The sequence below is a fragment of the Trichosurus vulpecula genome, chromosome 3 (assembly GCF_011100635.1).
Source record: "Trichosurus vulpecula isolate mTriVul1 chromosome 3, mTriVul1.pri, whole genome shotgun sequence".
In the NCBI taxonomy this organism is placed as follows: domain Eukaryota; kingdom Metazoa; phylum Chordata; class Mammalia; order Diprotodontia; family Phalangeridae; genus Trichosurus; species Trichosurus vulpecula.
This window is the reverse complement of record NC_050575.1, coordinates 291,718,588-291,737,731: the sequence shown is the minus strand read 5'-3', so window position 1 is coordinate 291,737,731 and position 19,144 is coordinate 291,718,588. Positions and strand designations below refer to the sequence as shown.

Genomic DNA, 19,144 nt, shown 5'->3' with positions numbered 1-19,144 from the left:
CCTCCGTAATTTCCAAATAAAATAATTTCTTGATCATAAATTTTTCAAAGCTCCTACTTGCAAATTAGAGAGGATCAAAAATCTAGAACTGGAAGGCATCTTAGAGTCCAAGCATCAAACTCAGGAACCCTACAAAATTTTCTCAGTGATAGTCACAGGAATGATATACAAATTGGTCATTCCATACTGTTGAAACATAGTAGATAAAAAAATCACTGCTTACGATAGATTATGATGTTCAGCTGGATGGACAGCCCATTGAATTAGTCCATAGTATATCTATCTTGAACAGTCTTTACAGATGAATAATGAACTAGGTATGGAATTGAATAGAAGGAAGGGATCAGGATGAATTCCATTTAGGAAGCTGCTCAATAAACTGCCTATTGCTATGAAAATTCACCTCCTTTAAGATCTGTATTCTCCTGGTGATATTCTGTTGTCTTGGATAAATTAAAATTACAAATAACCTAAGGGGAAGTGGAAAGCCACGTGGTGAGTTTAAGCATGTTGCAGTACATTCCCAATGATAACTTCATATCATCACTTTCTTTTGTCATTTCTTGCATGATACACTCCCTCTTCAACTCCCCCCCCTCCCCCCGCGCTTAAAATCCCTAGTTTTATTTAAAGCTCAGCCCAACCATCGGTTCCTACATGGGACCTTTCCTGACTCCTGCCTAGATGATGTTACTTTCTCTAAATTACTTGATATTTGTTTTGTGTGTATGTGTGTACATATATATGTATATATGTGTGTGTGTATATGCACATGGTCTCTCCTCTGATAGAATGTAAACTTCTTAAAGTCAGGGACTATTTTCATCATAGGGCCTGACTCATAGCTGATGCTTAGTAAATGCTTTTTGGTCCATTTATTTCACGTGAGAAGCTACGTAAAAGCTATTATCAAGAACGTAAATAACTGGAGAAGTAGGGTGACTGCTTATATAGTGAGAATCAGGTACAAATAGCCCAGCTAATATACTGATAACTTCCAAGGCACAAAAATAAAGGAGGAGGACGTAGCACACTAGATAGGTTGTTTATGGAGGGTTCTTAGAAGAACAGGAAGGGCACCTTAGGATTGTGAAGAATTGTGATCTATATCTATAGAATGCTCCTACACCAGTGAAATCATGGATCTGTGAGAGTACCCAAGTGTGTTAAAATTATATCTTGTTCCAGTCACCCTGTCTATTGCACTCCCCTGTTCTAGTCAGTATATAGTAAGTAACCAGTGTAAAGTAACAGTATCAGGAAGTAAGATTGCAAAGCAGAAACCTAGAAGTCACAAATTGTCCTATAAATTAAGGAGCATAATGGTTACTTGCAAATTTTCTCATAAATTTACCAAAAGCCACATCTTGAGGGGGTGGAGCCAAGATGGCCGCATAAAGGCAGCGTCTTACCGGAGCTCTCTCACAAGGTCTGTCAGATTCCTATAAAAAAGTGAATTTGAGCAGATTTGAGAGAGTCAGAAACCGCGAGCAGTCTGTGTGGGGCAAATTTCCGAGCCGGGAGAGTCTGAAAGGTCGGAGGCACGAACCTGTAGGCTCGGAGAAGGCTCGGTGCTGAGCTGCTGCAGACCAAGGCGGAAGCGGCTGGCCGGGAAATCCACGTGGGAGACGGGCTGGGAGAAAGCTGGGCGCCCGAAACTGGCGGAGATCCCCAGGCCTCCCAACACAGGACGGCAGTCTGTGGAAGCAATGAGAGGCAGTGCAATGCCACTGTCCGTGAAACACTGACTCCGGAGGCTTGCAGCCCAAACATATGAAACACGGCTTCTCGAACTTCCGGGACACGTAATGGCCAGGTAAAAGGCTCTAATCCCTCCCCTCCCCACCCAGAGAATTCCTCGGGGGAAAAAAAAAAGAATGCTGGAACTGAGCAGAAAGTAGTGGGGCTTCAGTGGTCAAACAGTAGAAGTTCATCAGTCCCAGAGGGGCAGAGTCGGCAGGGGTCAACGCCAGGAGCCCAGACATAACCTTGCTCCCCCAGGGGAAGTGCCAGACATCAGCTCAAACAACAAACAGCTGAGACCATTGCTGAAAAGCAAGTGCTGGAGAGCACCCATAGGGAGTGAGAAGCCAGGGAGCCAGACCCCCTCCCCCACACCTCAGGAAACTGAAGGCTATAATTCTAGACTCACAATCCCCAGAATAAGAAAGCTGGAACAGAAAGCCCTGAAGCCCAAAGGTAGAAATTCGTTGTAAAGCCAGCAAAAGGCAAACCAACATGAAGAAGAACACAAAAAAACCGAGGACAATAGATTCTTTTTATGGAGACAGGCAGGATCAAAATACCAATATGGAAGAGGAAAGTAATGATACTGTAGATACATCAGATACCTCAAAAGGTAATATGAACTGGTCTCCAGCCCAAAAAGCACTGCTGGAAGAGCTAAAGGAGAATTTTTAAAACCAAATTAGGGAGCTAAAAGAAAATATGGAAAAAAAATCCACTGATGAAATCAAGTCCCTAAAGAATAAGATTGGCGAAATGGCTACGGAGATTCAGACTCTAGAGAGAGAAAATGACACCCTGAGAGGCAAAATCAATCAATTGGAAAAGGAGACTCAAAAGCAAAATGAAAACACTAACTCATTAAAAATTAGACTTGAGCAAGTGGAAGCTAATGAATCTATGAGGCACCAAGAAGTAGTAAAACAAAACGTAAAGAATGAAAAAATAGAAAAAAATGTGAAATATCTGATTGGCAAAATAACTGACCTGGAAAATAGATCCAGGAGAGACAATTTAAGAGTTATTGGTCTACCGGAAATCCACGATGAAAAAAAGAGCCTTGACAGTATCTTCAAAGAAATTATCAAAGACAACTGCCCAGAGGTCCTAGAACCAGAGGGCAAAATGGTCATTGAAAGAATTCACCGATCACCCCCTGAAAGAGATCCCAAACTGAAAACACCAAGAAATATTATAGCCAAATTTCAGAGCTATAAACTCAAGGAGAAAATACTGCAAGCAGCCAAAAAGGAGCAATTCAAATATCGTGGAACTACAGTCAGGATCAAGCAGGATCTCTCAGCTTCCACATTAAAAGACAGGAGAAATTGGAATATGATATTATGAAGGTCAAAGGAGCTGGGACTACAACCAAGGATCAACTACCCAGCAAAATTAAGCATAATTTTCCAGGCAAGGCGATGGACATTCAATGAAATAAGGGAATTCCAGACCTTCCTGATGAAAAGGCTAGAACTCAATGGAAAATTTGATCTCCAAATACAAAACTCAAGAGAGACATAAAAAGGTAACCGGGGGAAAAAAGCCCACAAACCTTATTAACCAATAAGGGCAGGTTGTTTACATCTTTATGTGGGATTATATCATCTTATGTATGTTTACATATATATATATATATATATATATATATATATATATACATATATACATACACACACACACACACACACATACACATACACACACACACACACACACACACACATATATAAGTCAGTCTTGAGAATGGTACAGCTATTATGACAATTGAAAGGGATATACATAGGTTATAAATGCCTGTATAAATCAACTGATGTAAAGATATAAAATATAAGTAAGAGATGTAATGGGAGGGCTACAAGAGAAGCAGTAAGGAGGTAGTAGAAAAGGGTAAATTACACCAAATGAAGTGGCACAAAAACATTATAGTAGAGGGAAAGAAGGGAGGGAGAAGAGCAGTACTTGAGCTTTACTGTCATCTGATCTAGTTCAAGAAGGGAATAACATACCCCGATAAGTTTAGAAATCTAACTTGTCCTACAGGAAGTAGGAGGGGAAGGGGGGAAAAAGGGAGGGGGGTGGTCAGAAGGGAGAGGAGAAGTAGCAAGTGGGAAACGGTAAAATAAGGGAGGGGAATAAAGAGGGAGGGTTAACTGAGGAAGGCGGCGGTCAAAAGCAAAACTTTGTTGAGGAGGAGAAGGGGAAAGGGAGAAATAAAAGCATAAACGGGGGAATTAGGATGGAGAAACAGACACAGATAGAAATCATAACCCTGAACGTGCAGGGGATGAACATTCTCACAAAACAGAAGCAGATAGCAGAATGGATTAAAAACCATAATCCTACAATATGCTGTTTACAAGAAACACATTTGAAACAGGGGGACACACATACGGTAAAGGTAAAAGGCTGGAGTAAAATATATTGTGCCTCAGCTAAAGTAAAAAAAGCAGGTGTAGCAATCCTAATCTCAGGCAAAGGAAAAGTAAAGATAGATTTAATTAAAAGAGATAAGGAAGGACATTATATCCTGCTAATGAAGCAATATCATTGCTTAACATATGCACCAAGTGGTAAGGCATACAAATTCTTAGAGGAGAGGTTAAGGGAGTTACAGGAAGAAATAGACAGCAAAACTATAATATTGGGAGGCCTCAACCTCCCCCTTTCTGAACTTGATAAATCTAACCTCAAATAAGAAAAAAGTTTAGGAGGTAAACAGAATTTTAGAAAAGGCACATATGATAGACCTCTGGAGAAAACTGAATGGGGATAAAAAGGAATATACTTTCTTCTCAGCAGTACATGGCACATACTCAAAAATTGACCATGTACTAGGGCATAAAAACCTCACAGTCCAGTGCAGAAAAGCAGAACTCTCCCCTTTCCTGTTCTCCCCCTTGCTGCCTGCCTTCCTCCATTGACTGATGATCGCCATCCCAATGCCATCTGCCTCTGTACCTTATTAAAGTATATTTGAAGCATTACTCTCTGCTTGCTGCCATCATAGTCTTGCCCAGTGAGTATCCAAAGAGCTGGGCAGGGCTACCCACCCCCCACTCAACCCAGAGAGACCCCAGTGCAGTCATATTCCTTTATTCTGTAAATTGCTTGGCAGTTCACCAAGTATTGGAATTTTGGGGTAGCAATATGAAAAAGAAGAGTTAAATATTATAAAACTCAATTTTCAAATTAGATGGGTAGAATAGCATATTTTCCTGTTTGTAGAGGGGTAAATTTATAATAATTGAAAAGATTTGAAAATAGTATCAAAGGTGGATGTGTTCAAATACAAAAGTTAAAAAAACTTAAATATAATAAATATCAAAAAGAAGAGAGCAGCATCACAAAAAGAAATGACAGATATTACCACTGAAACTATTATTCAAAATATATAAAGAATTTCTTAAATTATCAGATTCCATTTGCTAGATCAGAGATGATGAGCCATTTCCACATGAGGAAAAAACAGCCTAATTCAAATAAGAGTTAATGCAAGTAATCGTTACATGAAAAAAAAATACATACTTCTTATGATAGAAGCAGAAATAATGAGAAACTTTTATGAACTGCAGCAGAGTGAAATAAATAACAAGTAGGAGAATAATTGATATTATGACCACAATAACAATTTAAGGGGAAACAACTCTGAAAGACCTCAAAACTGACCAAAGCAGCAACCAGTGACTTCAAAAGGCTAATGATAAAATCTGTATTTTAAGTATTTAGAACATTATTTTAAGAAAGGGGCCATAAGCTTCCACAGACTTCTAAGAATTCTCCATTGCACAAAAAAGGTTTAGATTAAGAACCCTTGGATTAGAGGTACTGAATGAGACAAGGCCAGTGAGTTGCTTTGTTTTGCTTGCTAGTACGTACTTGTTATAAGAAAAGGCTTCTGTTCAGTGTTTCAGAGGAAGGTAGGTTAGTGGGTAGTGACAGATGTGCACAAAGTATAAATAAAACATTTAAAAAATAAATGGAAGAAAAGTACAGGAGAAGATACAAATTTTGTTGCTATCTTGTTAAATTTGTTACATATTTTAATAATATTTTCCCCAGTTACATATAAAAAAATTTTAATTCATTTTTTAAAAACTTTAAGTTCTAAATTTTCTCTCTCTCCTCCCCTCACTACCACTCCCTGAAAGAGTAAGCAATTTAATATAGGTTATACATGTTCTAGCATATGAAACATATTACAATATTAGTCGTGTTGTGAAAGAAGACACAGACTCAAAGGAAAAAAAAAACCAAAAAAATACAGAAAATAAAAAATAGTTTGCTTTGATCCGCATTCACATTCCATCAGTTTCTTTCTCTGCATTTTTCATCATGAGTCCTTTGGTATTGTCTTGAATCATTTTGTTGCTGAGAAGAGCTGAGCTATTCACAGTTGATCATCATATATTGTTGCTGTCACTGTATCCAGTGTTCTCTTGGCCCTGCTCACTTCCCTTTGCCTCAGTTCATATAAGTCCTTCCAGGTTTTTCAGAAATCAGCCTGCTCATCATTTTTTATTCCATAGTAATATTAAATTATAGTCATATACCACAGCTTAGCCATTCCCCAATTGATAGTCATCCCCTCAATTTCCAATTCTTTGTCACCACTACAAAAAAAGTTGCTATAAATATTTTTGTACAAACAGGTCATTTTCCTGTTTGTTTGTTTTTTTTAGTCTCTTTAGGATAAATACCTCATAGTGGTATTGCTGGATCAAAATGTATGCATAGTTTTATAGCCCTTGGGGCACAGTTCCAAATTGCTCTCCAGAATGGTTGGATCAGTTCACAATTCCACGAACACTGCATTAGTATCCCAGTTTTCCCTTATCCCCTCCAGTGTTTATTATTTTCCTTTTCTGTCATATTAGCCAATCTGATAGGTGTGAGGTGGTACCTCAAAGTTGTTTTAATTTGCATTTCTCTCATCAATAGTGCTTTAGAGTATTTTTTTCCCATATGACTATAGATCGCTTTGATTTCTTTGTATCTTTTGTATTTTTTGACTATTTAACATTTGGGGAATGACTTGTATTCTTATAAATTTGACTCATTTCTCTGTATATTTGAGAAATAAGGCCTTTATCAGAGACACTTGCTGTAAAAATTGTTTCCCAGCTTTCTGCCTTACTTTTAATCTTGGTTGCATTGGTTTTGTTTCTGTAAAAACTTTTTCATCTAGTCATGTTTTCTGTCTCTTGTTTGGCCACAAATTCTTCCCTTCTCTATAATTCTGACAGGAAAACTATTACTTTCTTTCCTAATTTCCTTATGACATTACCCTTTATGTGTAAATCATGTGGCCATTTTGATGATAGATTTTTTAAGATTATATAGAAGATGTTTATAATTTCTTTTTAAGTGTTTGTTCTTTGTGTATTGAAATATTTGTGCTTTTAGATTATATTCTCAATAAAAGAAAAATTTTAAAGACATGCCCTTACTAGTATTTAAAGAAATTTGAATTAAGATGACTTAAAGATACTGTTACATACATATTAAACTATTAAGTTACAATTATTAAACTTAGCTTTGGCAGGGCTGGCAGTAGAGAAACATATACGTGTGTATGTATGTGTATATATATATATGTATGTATTGTAACACAATAAATAGATTTAATCTTTCTGGAAAACAGTATGGGTGTGTGTGTGTCTGTCTGTCAGTCTCCATGTGCCAAGAGCCAAAAAATTGCACATACTCTTTGAGCCATTAACTCCACTTGAATATATCCCTAGGATATAGTCAAAAGGAAAATAATGTTCATAACAATATTACTTTTTAAAAAATCACATTTCAGATTTTAACAATAGGAAAGTAGCCAAGGAAACTATATTGTGTTAACCTAATAAGGTACATTACAACTATGAAAAATTAGTTATGTAAATTATGATAATACATGGAAATGCTTGTATATTTGTGAAGGTTAAAAACAGCATAAGGATAATTATAATTGTGTGTACATACTGTGTATTCATTATCAAGATTGGAAAAGAGTTTGGAGTGATGTGAGTTTATAATTATGTTCTTTTTGACTAAAATTGCTTTAAATTTCCAGTTTTTTAAAACATCTACCATATGTGTGTGTAAAATATATATAGTTTAACTTTTTACATATTTATGTCTTTTCTCTAACTAAGTTATGTGAAGACAAGAATCAGGTCTTATACTTAATTCCATGCCTTGCGTTGCTTAGCATAGTTCATTACATAAAGTAGATATACAGACTGGATCTTTAATTTCCTCAGTATGGAGAAATCCCAGGTAGGGAAATTGCCTCTACCTCTGTTGAGCTGGGTGGCACAGTGGCCAAAGTGCCAGACGTGGGAGTTCAAATTTGACCTCAGACACTTAAGAGCTGTGTGACCCTGGGCAAGTCACTTAACCTTGTTTGCCTCAGTTGCCTCATCTGTAAAATGAGCTGGAAAAGGAATTGGCAAACCACTCCAGTATCTTTGCCAAGAAAACCCCAAATGGGTCACAAAGAATCAAACACGATTGAACAATAACAACAATGTAAGTAAGGTAAGGTGTTCTTTTCAACTTAATAGTCTCAAACAATTGCCTAGAGTCCTGAAAGATTAAGTGACTTGCCCTAAATCACAGAAGCAGAACTTGAACTCGGGTCTTGCTTTGAAACAAGTTCCTTAGCCACTATACCATACTCCCTTTCACTACAGAAAGTAAGTATTTGATAAGCATTTATTGAGTTACAATTGACCTAGATTGTAGATTTCTCACCTGCGTTCCTAGATGACTCTTAAAACATAGAAGTAGCGCTGTAATTGGAAATAGCACTATACTTTTTGATCCAGGTTTAATTCTGACACTTACTGTTTGAGTGTAACCTTAGGCAGGGTTTATTCTTAGGGACCTTCAGTTTCTTCAGTTTACCTTCATTAAAGATAATAACACCATAGTCCCAACAAGTTTTTGAAGATCAGGTAAAAATAATATGTGTAAAAGCATTGTACGACTATATAATGGTATACAAACATAAACTGTTATACATAGCCTTTTGAACTGACTTCTCAGCTCAAAAACTGTACACAGGCAACTCTGATGAGCAGATCTTGGGGTCTTTAGGACTTTTTGGTTCACCAGCAGCTTATGATATATAGTCCTTTAACCAAGATTTTACTGTAATAGTCAGGAATAGTAGTCAAAAGATCTTAGATTTAGCACTGTAAGGGACCTTAGAGGCCATCTAGTCCAACTCCCATTACAGATGAAAAAACCAAGTGACTTAAGGAATTTTGACAATAAATGTGACAAATTTTAGACATAAACAGTGAAGATTTTAATTAACCCAATAATCATCTGTCTCTTTGGGGTGTACATAATGACTTTTCTTCAGTTTAAAGGAGAATGTATAAATCAGAGCAAGAGGACAGAAAACTAAACTACAGAGATTAACAACTTAATAGCTACTATTCATAGAAATACTTGAAGGTTCACAAAGCACTTTTCAAATATTATCTCCATTTATTCTCATACCAACCATGAGAGATAGATGCTATTCCTGTCTTACAGATGAAGAAACTGAGGCAGAGAGAAGTTAAGTGACTTGCTCAGTTTCACACAGCTAGTATGTGTCAAAGGTAGGATTTGACTACATGACTACAAGTCCAGTGCTGTATCCGTTGAGCCACCTGACTGTGGAAAAGTTATTAGTAGGGCATCTCCAAATTCTGATGATTACTTAAATAATTAGTTTGTTTGGGAAATAGGGAGGCTGTAAAGCATACCTTCTTTATACCTTCTTAGTTTCTGGATCTTTCATTTTTGCTTTACAAAGTTTTTAATGGTTACCAAAGAAAAGTGGAGATTTTCTTATTAATGGCAAAACACAATAACAAATAACTAGGAAACCTTAGCTCAGCGTACTGTTGGCATGTGAAACTAGACATTGATGTACCATTATTTTTATTCATGATATACTTGTGCTTAAATCAAAATGAATTTATGTATTTGTCAAGGGAACAAGAGAATAAACTCTTCGACTTTCTATGCTGAGCAACCCAGGGGCAGGAGAAGTTTTTTATTCCTCTCTCACATACAAGGGCTTTGCAAACCATAAGGTGCTCTATACATGTCAGCTCTACCAATCTCCAAAATAAGAAAACCTGTAAGTAAGGGAAGGTGTTATTCACAAAAAAAAAAAAAAAAAAAAAAAAAGATCTTTTTGAGCTGTCACACACAGTGCACTAAAGAAATGTTTTAGATTAGTGTGTTGTTTTGCATCGTCATTGTCTTTTGTCTATAATTATGGCCTTTAGGATATAGACTTTAAATGTCTCATTTACTTTTGTGTTCTTTCTTCCACAGACAAGTGACTTCTGCTTGCTCTTGTCAAAGTGTAGGCAACTCATGCTCCCTCCTCCTTGATATCAGTAGTTCACAAGAAGACATTTGTCCTTCCGAATCATTTTTATGAAGAATGTTAAGACATGATCCTTTATTGGTGTTTGCTAATTAACCTACCCACCCAGAGGGTAGCTTAATCTCCTCTTTAATGAACCTTAAGGAGGGTCTCTTTAGGAGATATATCATTAAGGAAAGTCATTTTACAAAAGGAAAAATTAAGCCTAATATGGATGTCACAATCCAAAGGCTACGTTTAGAACACAAATTGAAAATTCTCAAAGAATCCTTGTGTAGCACTTTATAGCAACTATATTAAGTGCCTGGAAATTCCAGAGAAGACATGAGACGGTTAAACAAAGCTTTGCTGTCTCATCTCAAATGATGACCTTTTTAAAGGTATGTCTTCTGCAAGGAGCATTAGAACAGATGTAGATATATTCCATGTACTAGGACTTGTGTGTTCCAAGTTTCTGAGTCACAGAGAATTGTCAAAGTTGGAAGACTTTCACAGGCATTGGTGACCCTTTGGGCTGTACTTTAAGATACTACCACAAGAGCGAGTAATTTCTAATAAATTGTTTTATGGTTTGGAATTTTCCAGTGGTTTATTACTGACTACATTTATTTTCCTTCCAGTACTGTTTATCAGGACACCCAACTCTACCATGCAATGTGCTCAAATTCAAGTCTACTACCATCATGTTAGATTGTGGGCTGGATATGACTTCGACACTCAATTTTCTTCCCTTACCATTGGTTCAGAGGTATGTTCTGATTGATCCTGAGAAACGTGGAGGAGAATGGTCTGCTAAAAAATTGTAGTAGAGTGTAAATTTTACCAGTTCCACAGGTTTTAGCAGTTTTGTCTACTGAAAGTCCTCTTTATCGAAATAACTTTGTTTAAAGTAATGAGTAAATAATAACATTGATTTATTGCCTAGATTATTTATCATAATTTACCCTGAGTAGAGAGTTACTACAACAGCTCACTATAAGTGAGATCATGTATCTTTCATCTTTCCTGCTATTTTTTATGAGAACTGATAAATAAACAAGTAATATCAAGCACAAGAATCCATAATTAACTCCCTTTTCAAGGACTTGAATTCATAGAGTTTGACTTTTAGAGCATTAATATCTTTTCAAAATTTCGATACCAGTTTTCTTTAGAGGTCCTAGAAACATGAGGTGAAAGGGATCAATACTTAGGAGTCTTTTTGTTGGTGCAGTGGATAGAGCACCAGGCCTGGAGTCAGGAAGATCTAAGTTCACATCTGTTCTCAGACACTTTGTTAGGAGTGTGACGCTGGTGGAGTCACTTAACTTTATTTGCGTCAGTTCCTAATCTGTAAAATGGGCATGTGCTGGAGAAGGAAATGGCAACTACTCCAGTATCTTTGCCAAGAAAACCCCATGGGCTTTGTTACATAGAATCAGACATGACTGAGCAACAAGTCTATTCCTGACTTCACAAGGACTGTATTTTAAGCCATCCTTGATAAAAGAGATCATTGAGACAGAGAAGCACCAATTCTGATTAGTGGGAAAGGAGAAAAGATATTAAATAAAAATTAGAGGGAGCACTCTGGTTAAGTGCTCCAGAGGTTTGCCCATGTCCTCAGGCTTTTCAGCATTTTTGTCAATGACATATGGAGAAATAGATGTCATGCTTTTTAGATTTACAGATGACACAAAGATAGGAAGGATACTACCAGTCAGTAAACATGTGTTAAGCACCTTTTGTGTGCCAGGCACTTTGCTAAACACTGGGGATATAAAAAGAGGCAGAAGACAGTCCCTGCCCTTGAGGAGAATCCAAAGTGGGAGACAAAAAGCAAAAAAAAAAAAAAAAAAAAGTACAAATTAACTGTATACAGGATAAACAGGAAATAATTAAGAGAGGGAAGGCACTAGGATTAAGAGGAGTTAGGAAAGGCTTTCTGTAGAAGATGGGGTTTCAGTTGTGGCTTAAAGGAAACCAGGGAAGGCAGTAGGGAGAGATGAGGAGCATCCCATACATGGGAGACATCCAGAGAAAACTCCCAGAGCTGAAGATGGAATTATCTTGTTTGAGGGACAGCCAGGAGGCCAATGTCGCTGAATCAAAGAGTACATGTCAGGGAGTAAGGTGTAAGAAAACTGGAAAGGTAGGAGGGGACTAGGTTATAAAGGATTTTGAATGCCAAACAGAGGATTTTTAATCTGATCTTGGAGGTGATAGGAAGCCACTGGAGTTTATTGAGTAGGAGATTGACATGTTCAGAACTGTGCTTTAGGAAAATCACTTTGGTGGCTGAATAGAGATATATTGGAGTGGGGAGAGACTTGAGGCAAGCAGACCACCAGCAGACTATTGTAATAGTCTTAAGTGTGAGGTGAGGAAGGCCTGCAACAGAGTGATGGTAGTGTCAGAGGAGAGAAGGGGACACATTCAAGACATGTTGTAAAAGTGAGATCAGTAGGCCTTAGCAACAGATGTGATATTGGGGAGGTGAATTGAAAGGTAGTAAGGAATCTGAGAGGATGGATTGTCCTATAAATAATATGGAACATACATGGTGGGGAGGGTTTAAGGGGAAAGATCATGATTTCTGTTTTAGATATGTTGATTTTAAGATGTCTACTAGATAGCTAGTTTGAGATGTTTGAAAGGCAGTTGGAGATAGAAAATTGGAGGTCACCAGAGAGGTTGGAGCAGGAAGGAGAATTGTCAATATATAGATGGTAATTAAATTCATGAGAGCTGGTGAGATCACCAAGTGAAGTAGTAGAGAGGAATAAGACAAGACAAGCCAGGACAGAACCCTGTGGGACACCTATGGTTATTGGGCATGACTTGGATGAGGATCCAGCAAAGGAGATTGAGAAGGAGTGGTCAGAGTAGATCATTTTGATTATATAAAATTAAATAATTTTTGCACAAACAAAACCATTGCAACCAAGATTAGAAGGAAACAAAACTGAGGGAAAATTTTGCAGCAAGTATCTCTGATAAAGGCCTCATTTCTCAAATATATAAAGAACTGAATCAAATTTATAAGAATACAAGTCATTCCCCAGTTGAGAAATGGTCAAAGGATATGAACAAGCACTTTTCAGAGAAAGACATCAAAGCTATCTTAAGTCATATAAAAAATGTTCTAAATCACTATTGATTAGAGAAATGCAAATTAAAACATCTCTGGGGTACCACTTCACACTTATAAGATTGGCTAATATGACAAAAAAGGGAAAATAACAAATGTTGGAGGGGATGTGGGAAAACTGGGACACCAATGTACTGTTGGAGTAGTGAACTGATCCAGCCATTATAGAGAACCATTTGGAACTCTGCCTAAAGGGCTATAAAACTGTGTATACCCCTTCTTTGATCCAGCAGTACCACTGCTAGGTCCATATTCCAAAAGGTTTGGTTTTTTTTGTTTGTTTGTTTGTTTTTATGGGATCTACTTGTACAAAAATAGTTACACCAGCTCTTTTTGTGGTGGCTAAGAATTGGAAATCAGGAGAATGCCCATCAATTGTGGAATGGCTCAACAAGTTGTGGTGTATGATTGTGATGAAATATTATTGTGCTATAAGAAATAACAAGCAGACTGATTTCAGAAAAACCTGGAAGGGCTTACATGCACTGATACAAAGTGAAGCGAGTAGAACCAGAACATGTGCACAGTAATAGCAGTATTGTATGATGAAGAATTGTGAATAACTTGGCTATTCTCAGCAGTACAATGATTCAAGACAGTTCCAAAGGACTCGTGATGAAACATGCTATCTGCCTCTAGAGGAAGAACTGATATTGTTTGAATATAGACTGAAGCATGCTGTTTTTCTCTTTATGGAAATGTTTTATATGATTGTACATGTATAACTTATATCTGATGGCTTGCCTTCTCAGGGAGGGGTAGGGGAGGAAGGAGGGAGAGGTAGAATTTGGAACTCAAAACTTTAAAAAAAAAAAAAAGGGAAAGAAAAAATTTTAAGAATTGTTTTAATGTAATTGTGGGGGAAATTTTTTAGAAAGTTTTTAGAAGGAGTGGGCAGAGAGATAAGAAGGGAACCGAGAGAGAGTGTTGTCCAAACCTGGAAAGAAGGGTGTCTAGGAGGAGAGGGTGATCATTAATGTCAAAGGCTATAGAAATGGTTGAGGAGAATGAGGATTGAGAAAAGGCCATTTACAGTGTTTGGCAATTAGGAAACCATAGGGAACTTTGGAGGGATCAGCTTTGGTGGAATGAGAAGGTCAGAAGCTGAACTGTGAGGGTTGAAGAAGAGAGTGAGAGGACAGTAGAGGCATTTATTGTAGATGGCCTTTTCAAATTTAGCCATAAAGGTCAGAAGAGATATAGAACTATAATTAGTGGGGATGGAGGGATCAAGTGAAGATTTTGAGGAGAAAGAGATAGGAGTGTATTTGTAGGCAACAGGGAATGAGCCAGTAGATAGGGAGAGATTAAAAATATGTTACAGGGGGCAGCCTGTTGGAGGAGACAGGATGGAGTGAGATGGCTTGGTAAGGAATAAGTTCTCCTCATCATGTGAAACAGGGGTGAAGGAAGAGATACTGGCAGAAGGCATCTGAGTGATAGGAGATGAGGAAGAGAAGAGAAGAGGGAACTCATAGAGAATGGCTTCAATTTTTTTTTTCTGTAAAATATGAGGCAAGGCTCTCAGTAGAGAGAAGGGAAGAGGGGTGTTGGAGCCATGGGAAGTTTGAGGAGGGATGAAAAGGTTTGGAAGAGCCACTGTGGAGTGTGGAAGAGTGAGTTAGTGAGGGTATTGTAGTATGATTGCCTAGCCTTGTACTGAATAGCAGAATCCAGATCCAAAAAAAATCTTTACAAGTTCGAACAATAAAATAAAATTTAAGAAGGATTGTTTTTATTTGCTTTTATTTTGAACTTAACAAACATCAAATAAATGGGCATTTCCATTAACATGTAGTTGTTAAGTTTTCAGTCTTGTTCAACTCTCCATGACCCCATATGGGGTTTTCTCCATAAAGATACTGGAATGATTTGCCATTTCTTTCTCCAGCTCATTTTACAGATGAGGAACTGAGGCCAGCAAGGTTTAGTGACTTGCCCAGGATCACACAGCTAATAGGTGTCTGAGGCCAGATTTGAACTCATGAAGATGAGTCTAGACTCGGCACGCTATCCATTGTGCCACCTAGCTGTCCACTATACATAGTAGATCAGAAAAAAAGGATTGTAGATGGAACTGCATTTCTCTGTTATGTAAAGCTTGCTTTTCTTTTAAAGTATATAATTCAAAGTGTAGTGTTCAAAGCTGTCCTGCATGTCTGTGCTCCTTTAAATCCCATCTGTATCTCTTTATGAGTCTCATCTATTCACAAGTTAGGGGCATCCTTGCTAAAGGTATTATAAGGAAAAGGAAGGCTTTCACAAGCTATATTCTATAACAGGCTACATTGTTACTGTTTTGAAGAACTTCAGTCAAAATTCTACCTCTGGTGCCTACTACCTGTGTGACCTTAGGCAAATAATTTAATTTTGCTGGGCCTCAATTTCCTCATCTTTAAGACAAGGGAATTGGACTAGATAATCTGTGAGACCATTGTAGCTCTCAGTATATGATCCTATGATCTCTATAGAATGCCAGATGAAGTATAAATGGCGCCAAAGAAAACAAGGACAGTAAGAGCAACTGATAGTGTTGCTTTCCAGGTGTGCTTGGAAGAGGTCTCTGTTGAAGACACCAATGCTTATGAAAAAATTATGACCATTGTTTGTTATAATAATAATAATAGTACTTATATAGTACTTAATATGTGCCAGGTGCTTTACAAATATTATCTCAATAACAATCCTGGGGGAGTAGGTGCTATTATTATCCCCATTTTATAGATGAGGAAACTGAGGCAGATAGAGTTTAAGTGACTTGCCCAAACTCAGCCAGCTAGTAAGTGTCTAAGGCTAGATTTGAACTTGGATCTTCCTGACTCCAGGCCCAGCGCTTTATCCACTGCACCATCTAGCTGTCCTTACTCCCTTTATTATTACCAAAAATGCTGATCAAGTAAACATCTCTAATTACTGAGCCGTAAGCCTACTTTCCATAGTCTCTGCGAAGTCTTTATGAGAATAATCTTCGTACATATTGAGAGCATTCTTGGTAAAGGCATGAGAAGGGAAAAGAGAATCTTTCACCAGTTATGTTTTACAACACATCACATTTCCCTCAGTCATAGAGTAGAAAACAAAGTGATAATGCTTTTATACGTAGTCCTACTCAAACTATACAAGGAGCATTGTGTTTAGTTCTGCATTTTAAAAATGGCTTTGAGGAACTTGATCACTAGAAAGACAAAGGTATATTTGGCACAGAAGGTGCCACAGATATGGGCATCATAACTGTCTTTCTGTTATTCTAAGGTCATGTGGAAGAGGGATTATACTTATTCAGTTAATCCCCAGGGAGCAGACCTGGGAACACTGGAGAGAAGCCATAGGAACACAGAATTAGGCTGGTAGAAGGAATTTTAGTCTCCGATAAAGCAGCTAATTTATTCTAAAAGTGATTTCTTGGGCTCAGCATCAATTATCCTTTTATCATTTCTCATAAAAATTATGAGGAAAAATTTCTTAACAACTAGAGCTTCCCCAGAGTAGAATAGAATTCCTTGGTAGAGAGTACAGACTTTATTATTGAACTCTTCAGACAGAGGCCAAATGATTATTTGTCGGGGATGTTGTGGAAGGAAAGCCTGTTCAGGTCCAGACAACCTCTGAGGTCCTTTCTGATTGTAGGAGTCTCTTCCACAGTGTTTGGCTAGTAGGCCGTTTTCCTTGCATAGTCTTGACCCTATTAATCCAGAATCAGGAAAATGTGTTCACTGCGTTATGTTTCTTTACCCCAATAGTGGGGAAGCATTTATACTAAGCTATCCACACTCTTAATCCATCCCTTTGTTACTAGTGGCATATGTTTGCAAATCTGCTGACTCTTTCAGAAAATCTTTCCTCATAACTAAAATAAATCCTTCACATTGTAGTAAGTAAACTCAAGGAAAGTGACTTTCCCAAACTGTAAAAATGAAATTATGACAGAAATAGGACTAGACGCTCTGCCTTCCTGACTTTCTCTTAATTCATCGCTGATAATGATGACAGTAGAAGGAATACATGCATACAGAGCATGAAGACCTTTAGGGATTGGCATTTAAGTTGCTACATGAAAAGATAGAAACCACATTTTTTGGAGAGCTGAACAAAACTGAAAAACGACTTATGCTACCCTGAACAGAGGATTCTGAGAAAATATTCGGAAAATTGGAGGAGAGGGCACTTTATAGCAGACAATAGTAACCCCATAGAAGCAGCAATGGTGAGATCTTCCCAAACCTCTCTTCCAGGGAGGCAGGGGAGAGTATTGTGCAGGATGGAGGCAAAGAGTTGTAGAATAGAGAATGAATTAGAGGAATTAAGAACAAAAGGATTAAAAGCAGTAGAGGCTGATAAACTTCTGCTTAACCCAGAATGCTTCCAGCCCTAGGGGCTTAGATAGTTTACCCTTCTGTATTTTGGGATTCCGGGAATAGCTATAAGGAATACAGGCATTTAATGCCTCTCAACAGGAATCCTTTCCACAACATCTTTGACAGGTTTCCATTGGGGAAACTAGGTGGCACAGTGGACAGAGTGCTAAGACTTGGACTCTGGAAGAAATGAGTTCAAATCCTACCCCATTTACTAGGTATCTGACCCTGGACAAGTCACTTAACCTCTCTGTGCCTCAGTTTCTTGATCTGGAAAATAGGGATTAACAGGAGCATCTACATCACAGAGTTGTGAGGACCAAATGAGATAGCACGTGTAAAGTACTCTGCAAACCTTAAACCACTTATATAAATCTTAGCTATTGTTATGATTATAATGAGGAGGAAGAGAAGATAGAGAATAGAAATAGTGCAAAGCATATGAGGAGTAGAAAGTACCTAATGAAGTAGTGTAAATGTTGGCACAGTGTATCAGTACGTTTTCTTCCAGAAATAATGTTGTCCAGCAGCCAGGATGTGCCACACTGCCCATCCCTGTAGTACCACTTTGAGTAGTCACACATACAAGTTGGCCTGATGCATTTAATAGTATATCTGAAAAGCTACAGGTACATACATATTTACCAAATCATTTTCAGTATGCTAGTGTATCTTACTGTCTAAAACAGAGGTTCTTTTTTAATAGTATTTTTTTTCCAATTACATATAAAGACAATTTTAACATTCAGTTTTTATAAAATTTTGAGTTCCAAATTTTCTCCCTCTCTCTCTCTACCCCCCCCCCAAGATGGTAAGCAACTTGATACAGGTTATATATGTTCAATCACATAAAACCTATCTCCATATTAGTCATGTTGTGAAAGAATTGCAAAGTTGAAATTGCAAAATTGAAAGAGTTGCAAAAAAGTTATATAGTTTGTAAAAGGAAAAAGCCATGAAGCAAAGAAAGTGAAAATACTATGCTTCAATCTGCATTCAGCTCCATATTTCTCTGGATGTAGATAGCATTTTCCATCATGAGTCTTTTAAAATTGTCTTGGAGCATTGTATTGCTGAGAAGAGCTAAGTCAATCATAGCTGATCACCTCACAATGTTGCTATTACTACGTACAGTGCTGTGGTTCTGCTAACTTTAATTTGCATCAGTTCATGTAAGTCTTTCCAGGTTTTTGTGAAATCTGCCTGCTCAACATTTCTTATAGCACAACAGTATTTCATTACACTCATATACCACAACTTGTTCAGCCATTACCCAGTTGATGGATATCCCCTCTGTTTCCAGTTCTTGGCCACCACAAAAAAAGCTGTAAAGTAGAGGTTCTTAACCTTTTTTGTGTCATAAACCCCCTTGCCAGTCTGGGTGAACCTAAAGACTCCTCAGAATAATGTTTCTAAATGCATGCAATAAAATACAGAGGATTGCCAGGGAAATCAATTATATTACAGTTGTCAAAGTACTTTATTTATTTATTTTCAAAATATTTTTTAAAACAGTGTTTCAAC

General features: G+C 37.5%; 1 protein-coding gene across 2 annotated transcripts in view; it reads left to right on the top strand.

Annotated features, from left to right (window-relative positions):
* INTS9 (integrator complex subunit 9) overlaps positions 1-19,144 on the top strand; it is a 133,704-nt gene that overhangs the window by 16,904 nt on the left and 97,656 nt on the right. For both annotated transcript variants that reach the window (XM_036750754.1, XM_036750755.1), the window contains exon 2: positions 10,756-10,883. In XM_036750754.1, the coding sequence (XP_036606649.1) occupies positions 10,756-10,883 (128 nt within the window). The remainder of the gene's footprint in view (positions 1-10,755; positions 10,884-19,144) is intronic.